General features: G+C 47.7%; 1 protein-coding gene across 1 annotated transcript in view; it reads right to left on the reverse strand.

Annotated features, from left to right (window-relative positions):
• Nucleotides 1–18602, reverse strand: part of SLCO2A1 (solute carrier organic anion transporter family member 2A1) — a 97249-nt gene that overhangs the window by 54783 nt on the left and 23864 nt on the right. Inside the window, exon 2 of the mRNA XM_050779620.1 lies at nt 462–599. Coding sequence (XP_050635577.1) covers nt 462–599 — 138 coding nt within the window. The remainder of the gene's footprint in view (nt 1–461; nt 600–18602) is intronic.

Consider the following 18602-nt stretch of genomic DNA (forward strand, 5'->3'; position numbering starts at 1 on the left):
CGCCTGGGCCCAGGGCTGCTGACCCACCTGAATGCCTGGAGCTTATCCTCCCTGGACTACATATGGAGCAGGGGCCCCACAGGCTGGCAGAGTGCACAGAACTCAGTTAGAAGCACAGTTTGAGGGCAGACAGCCCTGCACACCTGGAGCAAGCCACTTGTACTCCTGAGCCTCAGTATCCTTATCTGAACAGAATACCTGCTGGCAAGGCTGCCATGAAGAGGCCCCCAGGTCGGGCGTGGGAGGCTCTCAGCTCAGTACCTGGCACAAGTCAGGCCTCAGGAAATCTGGCTGCTCTTACTGCACCCACTGGATCTTTGCTGTTTCATTTGCTGTTACCCGGCAGAAAGAGATATTGCACCTATGTGCACATCTCAGTCCCCTGTTCCTCTGCTTCTCCTGGATCCTGCGGTCAGAGTGGTACACAAGTGGGGTCTGATGGACCAGAACCTCCTGCTTACCTCATTCAGGCTGGAAATGAGACCCGATGAAGAACTGGAGAGCCCAAAGCGCTTCTCAATGGTGGTAAGGCTGCTCTTGAAGTAGGCGCTGTACAGGAGTTGGCAGAGCTGCAGGAGGCCTTGGCAGAGCACAAACACCTGGGGGAAGAGTGATGGGCACATGAGGTCTCTGGACGACAAGCCCTGGTACCCTCCCAGCTATCTGTTAGGGGCCCCAGCAGGCTGACCTCTGTTTCCTCGCCTGTTATCTAGGAGCACTCACTTCCCAGGGTCTCCAGGATGAAATGTCACCATTGCAACATTGTGTTGCACCCTGCAGGAAGCATTCCAAAAGTGCTAGCCATTCCTGTTATTACTGCATTCTCATCACTGTTGTGATATGTGGCCCAGTGAAACCACAGGGTGTTGAAGATATGACAGGGTTGGGGACTCATCCCCAAGGGAAGGGCCTAACTGCTCAGCTGAGCATCTTGGATTATTCCCCAACAGTACCACAGTGCTCCCCAGGCTGCACGTTTGCCCTCCTGCTGTGCCCTGTGAGGGCTGAAGGCCACTCCCCACCCAATTCAGACCGCTCTTGGGAGATGAACAAGCCTGAGTCATGTGGATCCATCTCTCTTGACTTGTCTTCCATTCTCGACACCTGTCCTCCAAGGCCCACCTCTAATGCCTCCAGTAAGGCACCATAACGCAATCCCCAAAGCACCTGGTTTGAATGAATGTCCCCGTCCATGTCATCATCTCTTATCAGGACTATCTTGGCCTCTCATCAGGAATGTCTGTGACTGATTGTGCTTGCTGCCTGCTCAATGGATGATCAAGGCCCCAAGGAAGGGACCGAGGCCATTTATCTCCATATCTCGCCTGGCCTCATACCTGGTCCCGGGGTACTGAGTAAATGTGAGTTCCATGGTGGATGGGGACAGATAACACATCAGGGAGGGTAGGAGAAGGGTTTCATGATGTCCCCATTTGGCTGCAGGCTGAGCTCTGGGCTCCCCCAGGTTCTCAGCTGTTGTGCTAGTCACCTGATGCTTAGTGTGGACCAGGTCTGGATCTGCCTCTCACTCAACAGAGAAAGCTTAGCCAGAAAGGGTCTTGTCTCTGTCTAGAGACAGAGTTTGGAGGGCATTAGTCTTTAGGGAATGGTCAGAGGAGGAGGATCTGGAGAGGCATCAGAGGTCAAATTGCCTCTTTCCTAGCTCTGACCTGGACCAGGGAACAATTTGGGGTTGGGTGTGCTTTTCCCCCCTCTGTGCCCTGGGTTTTCCCAACCGTGAGGTAACTGGGCTAAGTCAATGGTTCATAACCAGCTTTGATTCAAAATCACACGGATGAGGAGGTGGGAGTGCCTTTGAAATACAGAGGCTAGGCCCAAGCTCAGACCTACTGAATCAAAATCACCAGGAGTGAAGCCACAAATGCGTTATTTGGGAAACTTCTACCAGCAGAGTCTGGGGGGCAACATGGTTTCCAGGCAGTGGGCTAGAGGACTTTTTCTGGCTCTGACCATCTGTGTAAAGGGTAAGATGTGAAAGATTAGAAAAAGAAAAGCAAGGCCGGGCGTGGTGGCTCACGCCTGTAATCCCAGCAATTTGGGAGGCCGAAGTGGGCAGATTATGAGGTCAGGAGTTCAAGACCAGCCTGACCAACGTGGTGAAACCCCGTCATTACTAAAAATACAAAAATTAACTGGGTGTGGTGGCACATGCTTGTAATCCCAGCTACTCAGGAGGCTGAGGCAGGAGAATCTCTTGAATCCTGGAGGTGGATGTTGCAGTGAGCTGAGATTGTGCCACTGCACTCCATCCTGGGCGACACAGCGAGACTCCGTCTCAAAAAAAAAAAGGGTGACAGAGCGAGACTCCGTCTCAAAAACAAACAAACAAACAAACAAAAAAAAAAAAAAAAAAAGAAAAACAATCATAGAAATTCCCTAATCCATAGGAATTGCCACTATAAGGTTGAAGGAAAGACAAGAGCCACAATATAGGTTATAAGTTATAGGAAAGCAGCACAAGACAGTGACAGTGATAGGGATGGGATTTGTCAACATCCTGTCATTTTCCATGGAAACAGGGCACCAAAGCTCACTCGAACCCAGATTGTTCCCTGGTCCAGGCCAGACCTAGGAAAGAGACAATTTGACTTCAGATGCCTTGCCAGATCCTCCTCCTCTAACCACTCCCTAAAGAGTAATGCCCCCAAAGCCTGCCTCTAGACCCCTTCTCTGGACACAATCCATTCTGCACCCGCTCATAGGCAATCCCATTTGCCATAGGATGATGGCCTCCAGTCTCAGGTCTTCACCCAGAACTTTCCCCAGAGTTTTACATGCAGGTCCACCCCACTGTCTGCTGGATGTATGGATGTATCTGCCTGGACACTTGTAGGTCCCTCAAACCAATCATTTCCCAAATAGGACTCATCATCTTCCCCCATAAACTGCTCCCCTTTTTCCTTCATTCCCCATCACCTTCACTCAGTTTCCCAAGCCAGAAACCAGTACTCCTTCTTGATGTCCCTCCTCCTCACCCTCTGGCGTTTGCCCCCTCCCTGAGCCCCGTGGTCTCTTCTTGGTGTCTCCCACGTTGGAGCCCTGCCTCTTCTCCAGGTGTAAGCCTTGACTCAAGCCCTCACCATCCCTCCTCAGATCACCGCAACAGCCTCTCACAGGTCCCCTGCCTACCCCTCTCAAATCTTCCACCACACCACCCCAGAGGGAGCTTTCTCCAGCACAAACTTTAGCAGGTCACGCCTGAATTAGTCTCTCCCACTGGTGCCCCACTTTCTGTAAGGTAAAAACCAACACTCTAGGAGTGATAGCCAAGATGCTACAGTCCTGGACCCAGCCTGCCTCCATATTTTCTGCTGAGACTGATCGTATTTTGCCAAGATGGCCATACCAATCTCTGCCATCCACATACACCTCTTACAGTGACACTCCCTCGAGGGGTGGGGTCTGTGTTCTCTCCCTCTGAATATGGGCCAATCTTAGCCCCTTGCTTCTAATGAAGAGAAGTGATGCTATGTGACTTCCGAGGCTGGTCCTAAAAGTGGACAAAGAATCTGGCTGGCTCTTTCTCCCCTGGGACCCTGAGTACCCTGACATTACACTGTAGGGAAGCCCAGTCTTCCTTGCTCATGGTGAGGCCACATGTTAACGTTTCACTGATAACTCCGGTTCAGATTTTGGTCTTCAGCCAGTGTCAACCGCCAGACATGTTACTGTGCCAGCCTTCAGATGATTCCCGCCCCAGCCCTCGATGCCAAGCAAAGCAGAAATGAGCTATCCCCAAAGAGCCCTGTACAGATTGCAGATTTGTCAGATTTGTCAGCAACCTAAATGTGGCCATTGTTTTAAGCACTAAGTTTTGGATCGTTCTGGTATGCAGCACTAGACAGCTGTAGCACCTGCTGCCACCTTGCCCTTCAAACACATCAAGGTCACACTCTCGGAGTTCCCCAGAGGCACTGTGTCAGTGCCTTTGCTCACAATCTTCCCCTTCTTTGACTGAATAACTTCCCCTGCCCTTCAGGAGCAGCGTGGGGCCCAGCATGGGGCTCAGTTGTGTGTCTAGTTCAAGGTGGCTTCTAAAAATCCCAGCACCCTGTGCTAACTCCTGTATAGAAGCATCTGAAGGCTTGGCACATGGCTGGTGGCAAGAGTAGCATCTAGCAGAGGAGTGAGGGCTGTCATAACAACTGTGGGAGAGACGAGGGCTGACTGGGGTAGTGGGCTGTGGAGAGGCACCAAATTAGAGGCTCTTGCAAAGGCTGAGTTGACACGGCTGTCACTGATTCAGCGTGAAAGAAGAGAAGGGGCTATGTTTCCAGCCTCAGGGCCAGGAAGAGGGCAAAGCCACGCATGCATGGAAACGGGGGTGGGGGGATGGGGGCAGTGTCCAGAAGGAGGAGTGTATAAGCAGATCAAGGGATCAAGGACCATGAGTTCAGTTTTGGAGCACTTGAGTTTCTGATCATGAGGCTTAGAAAAGACCAGTCTCCCCCATCCAAATTAGTAATGAATTAACAGGAGTGACTAATCACCACCAACTTCCCCAGCTGTCTCATGAGGGGAAGATAGGGATGGTGGGAGAGGAAATTTGTCTCAGATCTTTTCCTGAAACACATGCCTCTAAGTACAGAAACTCCCCCACTTTCTCCCCCCAGCTACGGGGTGAAAGACTCCAGCCAGAGCTGGCTCCTTTCCACATCCCCCACCCCCTCACAGAGCCAATCTGGCCACCAGCTGTTGGCCCCTGCAAGCCCTGTCAGGTCTGGGTGCCTCATGGGGTCCCTGGCAGAGGTGTTTGTATATATCTGGGCCCCTCAGTTCCAGTGGATATGGAGAGGGATCAGACTGATGGCTGCAAGGTAGAAAAGGGCAGGGAGAAAAGGCAGGGAAAAGGGAAGTAAGTTGATGGATGATTCTATCAGGGTCACTCAGGGTCACAACCATCTGGCCCCATATACTGAGCTTATGTGATGGGAGCATGACCTTGGCTGCTCAGACTTACCATATACCTCCTACATGGCCCCCATGAGACACAGCAAGGAACACTCGACACCGTGCAGATAAAACAAAAGTTTATCCCTCGAGGAGGACACGGGTTCAAGAGTATATGGAGATGCATTGGTGGGAGTAGGAAAAGGTTTGCTAGTTGGGTTGCAACCTACCCTTCCCCATTATTTAGGCAATAAAGTTTTACAGTTTTTGATTATTTGAGTTTTGGAGTCAAACAGGTCTAGGTTCAGGTCTTGACTTTGTAAGCCACAGTGTGACCTTTGGCTACCAACTGGGTCTCCTTGAGCAGCAGGTTTTCCTATTAGCAAACGGAAATTATGGTAACACCTGAGTTGCGAGGCTTGCACCACAGAATGTTGCAGGCCCCTGTCACCTGCCCGGCACACACCCTGCCTGGTGAGTGCTCCACATCCTGGAGGGATATTCAGTAATTTGAGGCTTCCTCCACTCCCTCTTCTTGCCCTCCGAGTAATTTAACTTCCCGGTTGCTTTCAGTTCTCCTATAGTCTGAGAACTCTAGAATAGAATTTCTCACAATGTGTTACACAGAACATCACTTGCTTAAGATGCTCTAGGCCAAAACAACTCCCTGGAGAAAAAAAATTGGAAAACATAACATGCTACAGTCCTCCCTCATGAATATGTGCAATCACATTAGCATATTAAAGGTTCTGAGTTCCATAGTAAAGACCTAGTTAATGTTGTTTAAGCCAACTTTTCCATGCACCTTTAACTATGTAACTCCCCATCCACACACACACATCACCACTACTTTATAATAGATGCTAGCACTCTCCAGAATACACTTTATGGAAAGATAACATGTGCCTTTTAGAAAACACCTTTGGTAGAATTTGAGTCTTGCAATTTCTTCACAAAAGGAAAAGAAAATAAAGATGGATTACATGGGCTGCGTCATCTTCTTTAAAATGGTATATACCATCATTTTCTATCTCCTCACTCCACCTTTTTTCTTTACTCGGCAGGTATTGCTTCCCCAAATTACATCATGCATTTTATTTCTCATTTATTGACATTTTCTCCCACCAGAATAGAGACTTCATGGTGGAAATACAATGTGTGTTTTTTAGAACAAATCCACAGTGCATGAAATGATGCCCAGTTCGTAACTGGAGCTCAATTGTTGTCAAATGAACAATATGTCTGTGAAGCACTCTAAGTGATAAGCCCAAGCTCCAGAATATACATCCACCACAGTAGCCATTCTGGGAGGCTGCAGATTTGTTCCCATGGTCTGTCTTCAATCATTTATACATTGCTCCTTTGGTGCTGCTTTTGATCAGTCTACAAGCCACACAATTTACAAGGCACAAAACAGCATTTGTCAGTTCAGCTGCCCTACTTACTCACTTGGCTAAACCCAAACTAAAATAAGATTTGCAGTCATGTATGAAGGGACTTTCCACTGTGATGGAAACATTCTACATTTTAATTTTGTGGTGGTATTTATACAGGTTTATACATTTGTCAAAACTCAACAAACATTTAAAGTGTGTGCATTTTATTATATGTAAACTAGATACCTCAATCAAGTTGGCTAAAGAAGAAATTCATTTGAAAAAAGATTTGCAACCATGAGGTATTCAAAATAATGTTCTGGGACTTTGAAGGAAATTCGACAGTTTTTTTTTTTGTTTTTTTTTTTTTAATTATGAGCATTGGCAATGTCATTGGAATACCTTTGTTTATTCAAGAGGCCTACTTTGACAGGTTCAAAACCCAGGTAAATATCTAGGTTTGTGTGTGTGTGCTAACCTAAACATCTAGGTTGACAAGGGCTCTGTGTGTGTGTTAAGGTAAACACATCACTTGAGACACATCTTATAGAAGGAAGCTGGCAGAGAAACCCCACGGAGGACGAGCAACATTCTTGCAGGGCAGGGAGGGCAGGAGGCACTCAGGCTTCTAACTGTCACAGCCATACTCACGACAGCCTCATTCATTCTCCGATCCTAACAAAAATAAAGAGGAAGGAAGCGCAGAAACTGGAGTGGCCATGAAGATCTTTAATAAAGAGAGAACTTTTTACCACCTGTGTCAAAGAGCTAAGAAAGGCTAAAAAGCTACTGAGATGCAAGGTAAAGTTGGGGGTGTGCGGGACTTGGCCCAAGCCACGCTTCAGTGATGTAAGTGAGATGACCATGGCAGATAAGCCACAGGACAAGGAGGGAGGCCCCCATAGCTCAGGAGGAAGGAGAAAGCATCAAAGGACAGTCTAGACATGGCTTTTTTGATCTACATGTTCATGCCTCTCTTTTCCAAACTAAACATCGGAACTATGATCTAACCATTTTTAGGTCACAGTGGCATCTAACCGTGGTTATAGCAACACCCGCGGAAGGTCTGAAGTGTGATCCCCATAGGGTTATTACCTATTTAATGACTGACTGTGCTGTCAACCCACTCCGATGTTTTCCACACAAACCCCAGGGAAGGAAAACTAGAAAATTCAAATGATGTCTCATGTCCATGTAAACCCCCACCCATCTCCATTGTGAATGGACTTCCTCCTCAGCCAGAGTACTCTTAAAATTTAACCTGAAAGACTGGTTCAGGTCTCAACAGGATGTGGGGGTCAGACAGGCCTCATTATACCTCTCTGGCATTAACATCAACACAGACCTGAAGTCTGACAAGAAACATGTAGAATCTATTCTCTCTGAAGCCAGCCGGCTACCTGGAGGCTTCATCTGGCTGATAAAACTCTAGTTTCCACAACCTCTTATTGCAACCCAGACATTTCCTTTCTATTGTTCCCACGTCTTTAGATAAACTCAACCAATGTCAATCAGAAAATTTTAAATCTACCTATAAACTGGAAAGCTTCCCCCGCCCCACCCACCATCACCTCGAGTTGTCCTGCCTTTCTGGACCAAACCAATGTATTTCTTAAATGTATTTGATTGAAGTCTCATGTCTTCCTAAAATGTATAAAACCAAGCTGCATCTCAACCACCTTGGGAACATGTTCTCAGGACCTCCTGAGGACTGTGTCACGGGCCGTGGTCACTTATATTTGAAGATATTTGAAGAATAAATCTCTTCAAATATCTTACAGAGTTTGACCCTTTTCATCGATATCCACTAGGATGTGACTTCTCTGAGGTGATTCCATGTACTGAAAGAGTCCAGGAGTTGGAGGAAAACCATTCAGGGCAGGAGACAGGGCTGGACTGAGATACACAGCCGGTGACCTCCCAGTTTGAAACAACTGCTTCTGTCCCTAAATGGCAGCTATCTGCTTTCTCAAACAGGACTCTGACAGGGCAATCTGAATGAAACAATTCTTCCAAGGAAGGAAGAAAGGAGGAAGGAAAAGGGAGAAGAAAAGAACAGCACAGAAAAACCTTATTCTCACCCCCACCAGGTATAAACCAAAAAGAAAATTCTAAGTATTCCCCCTCACCACCCCAACCATCTGAATGGACTTCCTCCTGGTCAGGACACTCTTAACCTGAGAGACTGTTTCAGGCCATGATGGGAAGTGAGAGTATAATGAGGTGACGTGACATGCCTCATTATATCTCTCTCTCCAGCATTGACATTGACACAGTCTTTAAGCCTGATAAGAAACATTTTACAACCTATTCCCTCTGAAGCCTACTACTTGAAGGCTTCCTCTAGCAAATAAGAACTTGGGTCTCCATAATCCTTTATCTTAACTTTACCCAGACTTTCCTTTCTATTGGTCTCAGGTCTTTAGGTAAACTCAACCAGTTGTCAATCAGAAAATTTTTGAATCTAACTATAGGCTGGAAGCCCCCACTGCAAGTTGTGCCGCCTTTCTAGACCAAACCAATGTATTTCTTGAATGTATTTGATCGAAGTCTCATGTCTCCCTAAAATGTACAAAACCAAGCTGCATCCCGACCACCTTGGGCACACGTTCTCAGGACTTACTGAGGGCTGTGTCACAGGCCATGGTCACTCACATTTGTAAAGTATTTGAAGCGATGTATTTGGAGCCAGAGTTTGACTCTTTTCATTGACAACAGGATGCAGGGAGGGAGAGTTCGGGTGCTGAGGGCCATGCTGCAGTTCTCTGAAAGAGGGAGGGGCATCCAGGTGCTGCTGGCTTTAGTCCCTCCCAACCTCTGAAAGTGAATTTGGCCTCAGGGGACATTCTGCTCCTCTGCTGTCTAGGCCGAGCTGACAGCATACCAGACAGGTGGGAACACCTGAGACAGGAGAACAGAGTCTGGAGACAAGGAACTTAAGGCTAGTTTGTGCTAACTTCCTCAAAAAAAAAAAAAAAAAAAACCACCAAGGTCTGGGGGCAGGGAGTCTAATGCCAATTAACACAAACTTCCTAAAGCTAAAGCAAAAGGGAAAACCCCATCTCCCTACTCTGAGTAACAAAGGATCAAAGGCTACTCTCCTTGCGGCGCTCCCACTTCCACCACAACTCAGATGGAAAAGGAGAGTGCCTTGGATTGGCCAACAGGCCCAGCAGGGACCTTCCCTTTATCTACATAAGATGCCAATTCACCTCAGCCTTTAATTAGTCACAGGCCAAATTCTTCATCCAGACAAAGGAAAGAACCTCAAATGGGTACTTAAAGCCCAGAAAACTTCGTAACTGGGCCTTTGAGCTACTCGCTAGGGCCCACTCCCACCCTGCGGAGTTCTTTCTTGCTTTAATAAATTCCTGCTTTCACTGCTTCACGCCTGTGTTTCATTCCTTCGGTACTTTGTTTCTGCATTTTGGTCAATTCTTTGTTCAAAATGCCAAGGACCCGGACAACTCATAGTCAAGACCCTCCAGTGGTAACACCCCTCTGAGACTGACACCTCTCTTGGGAAGAAGCATAACTGCACAACCACACTGACAGCCCCCCTGGATTTGAGCAACAGTGGACAGGCATCCAGTCCTCCCATTCCACAGTTAACTGGAACCCACCTATGGAATTAAAATCAATTTACATTTCTTTCCACATTTTATTTTTTTTAAATCAGTGTAACACGTGCATATGTTTAAAATATCAAGTAGTGTGGAAGAGCTTAGAATGACAAAGCCCCGCTCTGCACTCAGGCCAGCCCACCACCAGTACTGCAGGTTGGGAACAACCATCTCTGCTTTTAGTTTTTAGTTTCTCTGTTGATGACATCCACACATCTCAAAATAATACACTTGTTCTGCAGTTTCTTGACTTACCATTTTATGGTGCCTGTTACTATAGAAGAGGATTTAGCACACTTATACTTGCAATGCTCCCTTCTCCCTACTCCTCCCAACTTTTAATAGTTCTATCAGTATCTTTATTATCAGATCACTTTGTGGGAGGCAAACTGGGAGCCAGAGGAGCAAGGGCTTCCCTCCTGGGCACAAACCTTTACAGTGTCTGATAGTTCCGTTAATTCTAGGAGAGAAGGTTGCTTGTGTTTTCTGTGGGGTAAAGCGCTGTTCTATCTTAATCCCTTAATCCCACTTCTCCTTCTGCCACATTCGCCAATTCTAAATCTGTTGCCTCTCTGGGCTGTGCCAAGCCTGCGGGCTCCCTACTTCTGCAGGCCCCGTGCACGCAGTTGACCACCTGTCTTCCTCCATTCTATTTCATCCATCAACACTTCCCGACCACTGTCCACCCTGCTAAAATTATTGAAATCTTTCATCAATTCATAGTCTCTCTCCTTCTTCAGTTTTTTGTCATTGATTTTTCTCCTTTTTCTTCAGTAGTTTCACTATACTAAAGGTGTCAGGGAAGAGGGGAGACAAATGTGTTCAGTCGGCCATCTTGAATCATAAACCAATCTATTTCCTGGTGCTAAACCTAGCAGACAAATCATTTTGTCCCCAGTTTTTCAATGGGAAAGAGAAAGGCTTCAAGAAATATGTGCTTGTCAGTAGACTAGGCTATCAAACCAAAAAATATACCAAATCCTTCCTCTCCTCCCACTACACTCATGAGTCTTGATACCACCTTTATTTTACTAAGTCTTCCAAAATGGCTGGTGTGTCTCCAACAGATGGCAGGTGGTCTGAGGGTGGTGCTGGCTCTGGGTGTATGCCCATCTCCACTGCTCCATTGCACTGTCTCCATTCACACAACTCATTCTTGGTCCTGGCTGGCAGTTCTCCTCACCTGGGAGGTGAGGCTTGGGGCTCAAGAGGCCCTAATGCAATAAAGATAAAGAAGTGAACTCAGAAGGGTGACTCCTGGCTACTTCCCAGTGTCATCAGACATGCAGGCATCTGGCCAAGCATAGTGGCTCACGCCTGTAATCCCAACACTTTGAGAGGCTGCAGTGGACAGATCATCTGAGGTCAGGAATTCGAGAACAGCCTCGTCAACATGGTAAAACCCCATCTCCACTAAAAATACAAAAATTAGCCAGGTGTGGTGGCAAGGGCCTGTAATACCAGCTACTCAGGAAGCTGAGGCATGAGAATCGCCTGAACCTGGGAGGCAGAGGCTGCAGTGAGCCAAGATCGCACCACTGCACTGCACCAATGCACTCCTGGGTGACAGAGCAAGACTCCACCTCAAAAACAAACAAACAAACAAACAAAAAACTGCAGGCATCTGAAGGTGGGAAGGGCTTCTAGGTTGGCTTCTCGGAAGTGCATCTGAAAGACCCTCAGAGCTGAAGCAGGGAGTAGGATCCTTCTCCCTGCCCCCAGCCCCTAAAATGAAGGAAACAAAGCACAAGTCCAATGCATTCTAGAATAAAAGCCCTCCATCAGCGGTCGGCCTGCTCACCCCTCCTGTCCCTTCTGCAGGGTGTGGCTGTGAATCCAAACCATGGCCCAATGCCCCAAAGGAGAATGACTCTTTCAAGAAGTGATTCAGGAAATCCAGTATTTTCCCACGCAGGAAGAATGCCTGCACAAGATAAAGTTCAGAGATTTAAAATAGTCAGCCTGGGGTCAAAGTTGGTGATATTCCTCATAGCAATGACAAAAGGTATCTTTAGTATTATTCATTTTATTATGAATTAGAAAAAGCCTTTGCTAAGACATGGTCCTGCGGGTCATTGGAGATATAAAAATCAGAACAATCTAGGAAGAAACACATAGATTTCCATCGCAGTTTCCTTGTTCCTTAAGAGGGGAGTAGCCAGGCTGTGGAGCTGGGCCTGAGACCCTGCCTGGGAGGGGAGGCTGCAGGGGGCTGGAGGAGCCAGACCTCAAACAGATCTCTCACTGCTCAGTGTAACTCTTTTCCTTTCTTCTCTCCTGAGTCCCCTTACCAGCCTTTACTGCCCACAAAGTTGACCTTACTGTTTGGCAGAGTTCCCCAATATGACTGAGCAAAGGCACCCTCTGAGGCCTAATGAGAACAGCCTCTGGGAGGACTGGCACATCTGTCCTCAGTGGAGGCCACGGGAAACCACAACAGGCACAGAGAAGCAAACTGCAAGGTGGATTCTCTTTCCACCTTTAACACTGCCTGGGGGACTCTGGTTAAGGGAACTCTCTGAACAAAGTCTTGACTGAATTGGACCTGACCAGGATCTCTTGACCAGTTTTTTAGGTTAGCATACTCAACTTCAACAAAAATCTCACTTGAAGGTCATCATATAAGATACAATTTAAATGGACACTGGAAATGCCAATCTGCATAATTTTGTAGTGTTTTGTTGTTATTTTGTATTTTTGCACCTTGTGTTATTATGAGCTTAAAAAAGCCTTTGATAAGAGAGGCTCCTGGGGGCCCTTGAAAGGACAAAGGTCAAGACAATTTGAAAAAGAAACAGATTTCTACTGCAGCGGCCTTGTTTGAAGGAAGATAGAGCACAAGAAAGGGAGGTAGACAAACTTCTTAGCTCCTAATAACACCAGTCATCCTAAAAAGCTTTGTATTGTGGTTGTGATAGGGACAGGAGGCAGAAAAATTCCATGCAGGCAGAAGAGGGCAGGTCCCTGGCGAGGGCTCCACCCTCAAGCCTGGAACTGTGGCCCAAAGTGAGAACTTACATTCCTGTTTTCCGACTTGAATGTTGCCTTTTCCACAACCACCCATGGCCCGCCCTGCACCCCCATCCTGAGCCCATAAAAACCCCAGGCTCTGCCAGCAGAGGGAGGAGAAACAGCAGGACATCAGAGACTATGGTTGGATGTTAGAGAGAAGCCTCTTGACTTCAGAGGGACAGTCTGACAATGTACCTTCGGAGAGGTGTCCGTCCAGGGACAGCTGGACTCCAGGGAAGATTACCTTCCTGCTCCCTTTTCAGCTTCCCTTCCAGCTGAGCCACTTTCATTGGCTGTTAAATCCCCCGCATTTACCATCTTCAATTCGTTCGTGCCACCTTATTCCTCTTGGACACTAGACAAGAATTTGGGTGTCACGAGTGTGGGTGCAAAAGGCTGTCACACTGACCCTCCACTAAGCTGTTAATACTTAAGCCATCCGTGGACAGGCTAAAAGGGCACTGTAATATTCCTTCTGGGGCTTCAGGGGTCATGGGCACCCCACCTCCAGGTGCTGCCATGGGGCCCACAAGGAGTTTTGCTCCTGCTGGAGCCCAAAAACGCTAGCCCCAGCTGTTGCACCTGCTGACCTGTGCTCCCCATCCACAAGGAGTGGAACACAGTGGACTTGAGTGAATGGAGTTCATCCTTGCCAGTGCCGAAGCGACCAGCTAGGTCCAGCACCTGTGCACTCCAGTTCCTGCCCGCGAAGGGGTAAGGGAAATATCCTGCTTCAGTTGTTTTGTGTTGTGTTTCTTTCCTAATGGTGCCCTATTCAAAGCTCAGTAGTAGGAATGGAGCATGTGGATAGCTGGAGTGGTGAGGTCTGTGAAAGAAGGTGAAAGGGAAGCTCACAAGTGAAAGATTGCCCCACGGCAGGGGGCCAGGGGTCTGGGCTTTAGATACCATAGATTGAAAAAAAATTCTGGAAGAGAGGAAACAAGCATGTGAGACAAGATGAATTTTCCAGGTCAGCTGGAAGCCTGGTTTCCCAGAAAAAGAAACACTTCAAAACATAATTATCACGGATATTTATGTAAATATGTGTCCAATTTCTTCTTTAGAAATTTTCCAATTGATTTTTTTTTTAAGCCAGAAACATTTTCATCAAGTGCCATCTTGTCTTTCTGGAAAGTTGGCAGTAATTTGTTAGGTTGAAAAGAACCTGCCTTGCATCCATTTATGGCAGGAATAGGACATTCAGACCTATTAGACATTATTCAAACATCAATATGGAAACTTCACTATTTTATATTCTTCCTACTCTGTTCTGATAATAGGATGGGATGTCAATATTTTTTCTTGCATCCTGGAAGAGTTTGAAGATTAAGCCCTTCTCTTCCTGCCTTCAAGGAAAGAGAAGCTAGTTTTTCAGAGTGAGAAAGTGGGGTTTGGGGATGTGGTATCAGAAGAGCTAGGATGTTAGAAGCTGACCCCAAGGAATCTGGTCAGGAAAGGAGTGACCCCACAGTCCAAGAAGGTTGGGTGATGGCTGCAGGGAAGCATGGGGGGCGTTTATTTCCTTCACATCAACTCATTGATTTACTTATTTCTGTCTCCCCACTTGTCACTCTTGGTCACTCTGTAGTTTCTGTGTCTGACTGACTATCTAGGATATAATAAATGTTTAATAAATATTTGCTGAATAAAGTTAATCCTCATATCAGCCCTAAGAGGTCCATGTGATCCCTTTTGTTTACAGATGAGGACACTGAGGCTCAGGGCAGAGTTGGCAAATAGTAGCAGGCTACTGATGCCAAATCCATCACCTTGCTCCACCATGCTGCCTGGGGTGAGCGGGAAGGTGCAACTGAATTGTTTTTACCAAGACTGCCAGTTATCTAAGTGCCATGTCCAGTGGGCCCTCCAACAATGGCTTTACCTATCTTCTGCAGGGTTCCCCTTGCCATTTGTGATGTCACTTGCTGTCCCCCTGTGTTCTAGCTCTCTCTCTCTCTGACTGTTCCTTCTTTGAAATCCTTGTGGCAGCCTTCTTCCTTCTCCCCACCTGATGTTGATGGTGTCTGGGTTGTGTTGTTAGTCCTGTGCCCATCTTCCCACATGCCTCCCATGGGCGCCCTGCTCATGCACCCTGTGGGGATCCTGGGCTTCACACTGAAGTCTGCTAGGCCTCATATCAAACTTCATCCTACACATTTCAACTCTGATTTCCCCTCAGTTCCTCAAATCCATGCCCCCAACCACTGTCTCCGCCCCATTCCAGTTCTTGCCCTGCTTCTTCCAACTCCAAACCAAGTCCCAAGTCCACTCTGCACGCTCCACCTGCTTGGTCACCTCCAGTCCAGGTCCCAGTAAGCTCTCACCTGGCCCACTATCATGACTTCCTACCTGTTTCCTACACCCACTCTTTTCTTCTGATCTATTCTTTAACCAACAGCCAGAGTAATCTTTCAAGAACTTTACTGACATATAACACTCATCTTTTAAAAATGCATACATCATAAGAGTACAGCTTGAAACATTTCACAAGCTAGGTACACCCGAGGGACTGGTATCCAGATCGAGAAAGAGATCATCAGCTTCCCAGAAACCCCTAGAGCCCCTCTCAGTCACCACACACCTCCACCTCCAGGGGAGCCCGTCTTTTGATTCTAACAGCAAAGATGAGTTTGCCTGTTTTGTACTTTATATAAATAGAATCATATAGTACGTCGGCATGATCTTCAAAAATGGAGATCAGAGCCTGTCGCAGCCCTGTAAAAACCCTACAGTGGATTCCCCCCACCTCAGATTAAAATTCAGGCAAAGCACCTCCAGCCCTCCCAATGTCGCTGAGCTCCCCACCATCATGGCCACCTCTCCAGTACCAAGCTACCTACATCATTGCTTGAAAATAGCAGTAGAAATCTGTAGCTGAGTGGAAAATGCATGGCCCTCCTCAGGTGATGTTTTGTCTCAGAGTCTTTGTGGGTGGGGGCCATCCCTTCTGCCTGGGGTGAGCTTCCACTTATCCGCCTTCCTGCTGGTAAAGAAAGTCCCTCCTGTTACCCGGTCTCTATTGTTCCTTCAGGGCACTGAGCCCAGATTGCGATTACAACCACCATGAGTGTTTTGGGCCCCACAGCAATCCTGTCACCCAGGACACACCTGTTGTGCCAGCAAGGCAGAGGAGGGAAATGACCAGAGAAGCAGGGAGTAATCCTCTCCACAAACAATGACAAATGATTTCAGAAGAAAAGAATAAATGTCAGTGAATGACCCCATTGGTTACGTAGGCACTCATAAGCCATAAGTGAGTAAATATAAAATTAACAAATTGGGTTGTAAATTCATTGTAGAAACAGGCATTTTCCTTCTATTGTATCCATTTATCTCCCCCCATATTTCTGCAGGAATAGTAAGTTATTCAGCAAGCCCTTGTCGATATTTTAGGGCCAGCTCCATACCAGAGCTCCCAATACAACCATCTCCATTTGGAGAATGAGAGCCAGTTTTGACTCTTGGCCTTTTCAAGGTTTTTCTGTAGCAGACAAGAGACTAGAGACTCACCCCTCTGTGCAGTGAGGAGGAGACGGTGTCCCTGGGGCTGGTGGTGAACAGCCCGAGGAGGTTTCATCAAGAACAAGTTAGTGCCCTGGCAGGACAAGGAAGGAGCCCTCATCTGGGGGAACCTCTGCCCGGGGGTGGCCTGGGCCCACCCATCACCTTTGGCAGCAGCTGCTCCAAGAAGACCTCCCGACAAACCACAACACACCCGGCCTGTTCAAAGCCACAGTGGGGGTCTAAGAACAAAGCTTCGAGAGTCTGTAATCAGACCCAAAATAACAGATGCTTAGAAGCAGGACGGGCAGGCTGCCCACCCCCATGAGAGCAGAAGGTAGGATGGACGTGCATGGATGCCTGTCGGCTCTCCCCAGTGCTCCGCTCTGACAGTGGAATTGCTCCTGAGGCTACGGCATTCCAGAGTCACACATGCTACAGACAGGCTAGCTTAGCCTCTGGCTGAACCTCATGACACTGGGACACTGGCAGAGGCGGCAGCTCCCAGCCTGCTGCTGGCAGACACGCCTTCTGGCATGGGAACATTCCCACACCCCAACCTGGTCACCCTGGCATTCCCCTGCCTGCCGAGAGATCTAGGATTCATGACCACAGGTTGTCTTCCAAGACTCCATCATTCCAAAAGTGATGAGCAGCCCCCTGAAAATTGGGTCCCGTATATAGCAAGTCTTTGGCAGCCAGGATAAAGTGGTCAAATAAACAAAAGAAAAACCCAGTGTGCAACACAGTCGGTTCCCTCCACACAGGAAAATCGCACACTTCTGTGGTCACTCCTCCCAGTTTTTCTGGTGGCAGGTAGAAGGATGGCAGCAGGAGAAGGCTTTGTCCAAGATTCAAATCTCTCTGTCCTATGGGATACTTCCAGAGAAAGTCCTCCCTAAGTGCTAAGCTCTGAGCACAATTCCAGATCCCACTCGACCTCCTGTGGATCATAAGAGGGTCACATAACCCACCGTCTTGGTTTACAAATGATCAAGAACAAAGTACTAAAGATACAGACCTGAAGGGCCACATCTCCTGGAGATGTCCACGTCCATCCTCACCACGCCTTGGGGTCCTCCACTTCCCTCCCCAGAGTGTCTCTCACCTCCAGCCCTGAAAGCAGTCCCCAGCACTCTTTGCTATGATCCCCACGACTGGTCTCATACCTCTCTCCACCCTACTCCCTCTGCCTCTGCAACTCAAAGCAAAATGCTGAGGACATTCTCTGCCCCTAGTCTCCTTGCTGTGTATCACAGGCCAAATCATGCCTCCCATAAAGATATGTGGCAGGTTTAACCCCAGTACGCATGAAAGTGACATTATTTGGAAATAATAGGGTTTTCACAGATGTAATCAAGTTCCCATGAGACCATGCTGAAATCAAGTGGGCTCTAATCCATTGCCTGGCATTCTTACAAAAAGAGGAAATTTGGATACAAAGACACACAGGGAAGAATACCATTTGACAATCAAGGCAGAAGTTGGAGTCGGGTGTCTGCAAGCCAAGGAACACCACGAGTTTCCAACAACCGCTAGAAGCGAGGAGAGAGTGCTGGAATAGGTTCCCCATCAGAAGGAACCAACTCTACCAACACCTTGCCTTTGCACTTCTAGTCTCTAGAACTGTGAGAGATTCCATCTCTGCTGTTTTAAGCCACCAAGTTTGTGGTATTTTTTAAATGGCAGCTCTAAGAAATGAATATCCAGGCCAGAACTCTGGCCTGAAGGCAAGGGTAAGGGCATGGGCTTTGTTGAGAGACCTGAGTTTGATTCTTGACTTTGCTCAGTATTACAGACAGTAAAATGACAGGCAAGTTACACTACTTATATTAAGCCTCAGTATCCTCACCTGTGAGGTGATGATAACAGTAGGGTCTATGAGCGGCTGTCTAGGAGTGTTTGGAGACATTGTAAAGCCCTAGCTCACAGCCTTGCTCACAGTGCCGGGGAGGCGCTGGCTGTCTCATGCCAGGGATCGCTCATCAGAAAACCTGCCTTCAGCAAGAGCTGCTCCCTGCACTATACGGGCCGGCTCCAGGAGGTGCACAGCTGCAGCAGGAGACACGCCATGGGATCCCCTTGTTCCGTGGCAGAATCCTGTCCCTTCCAGCACAGACTTCCCGTTTCACCTAGGCCCACCACACATTTCCTCCTCCACCTCTGGGGAGAGTCTGCT

Source organism: Macaca thibetana, chromosome 2 (genome assembly GCF_024542745.1).
Source record: "Macaca thibetana thibetana isolate TM-01 chromosome 2, ASM2454274v1, whole genome shotgun sequence".
Classification (NCBI taxonomy): Eukaryota; Metazoa; Chordata; class Mammalia; order Primates; family Cercopithecidae; genus Macaca; species Macaca thibetana.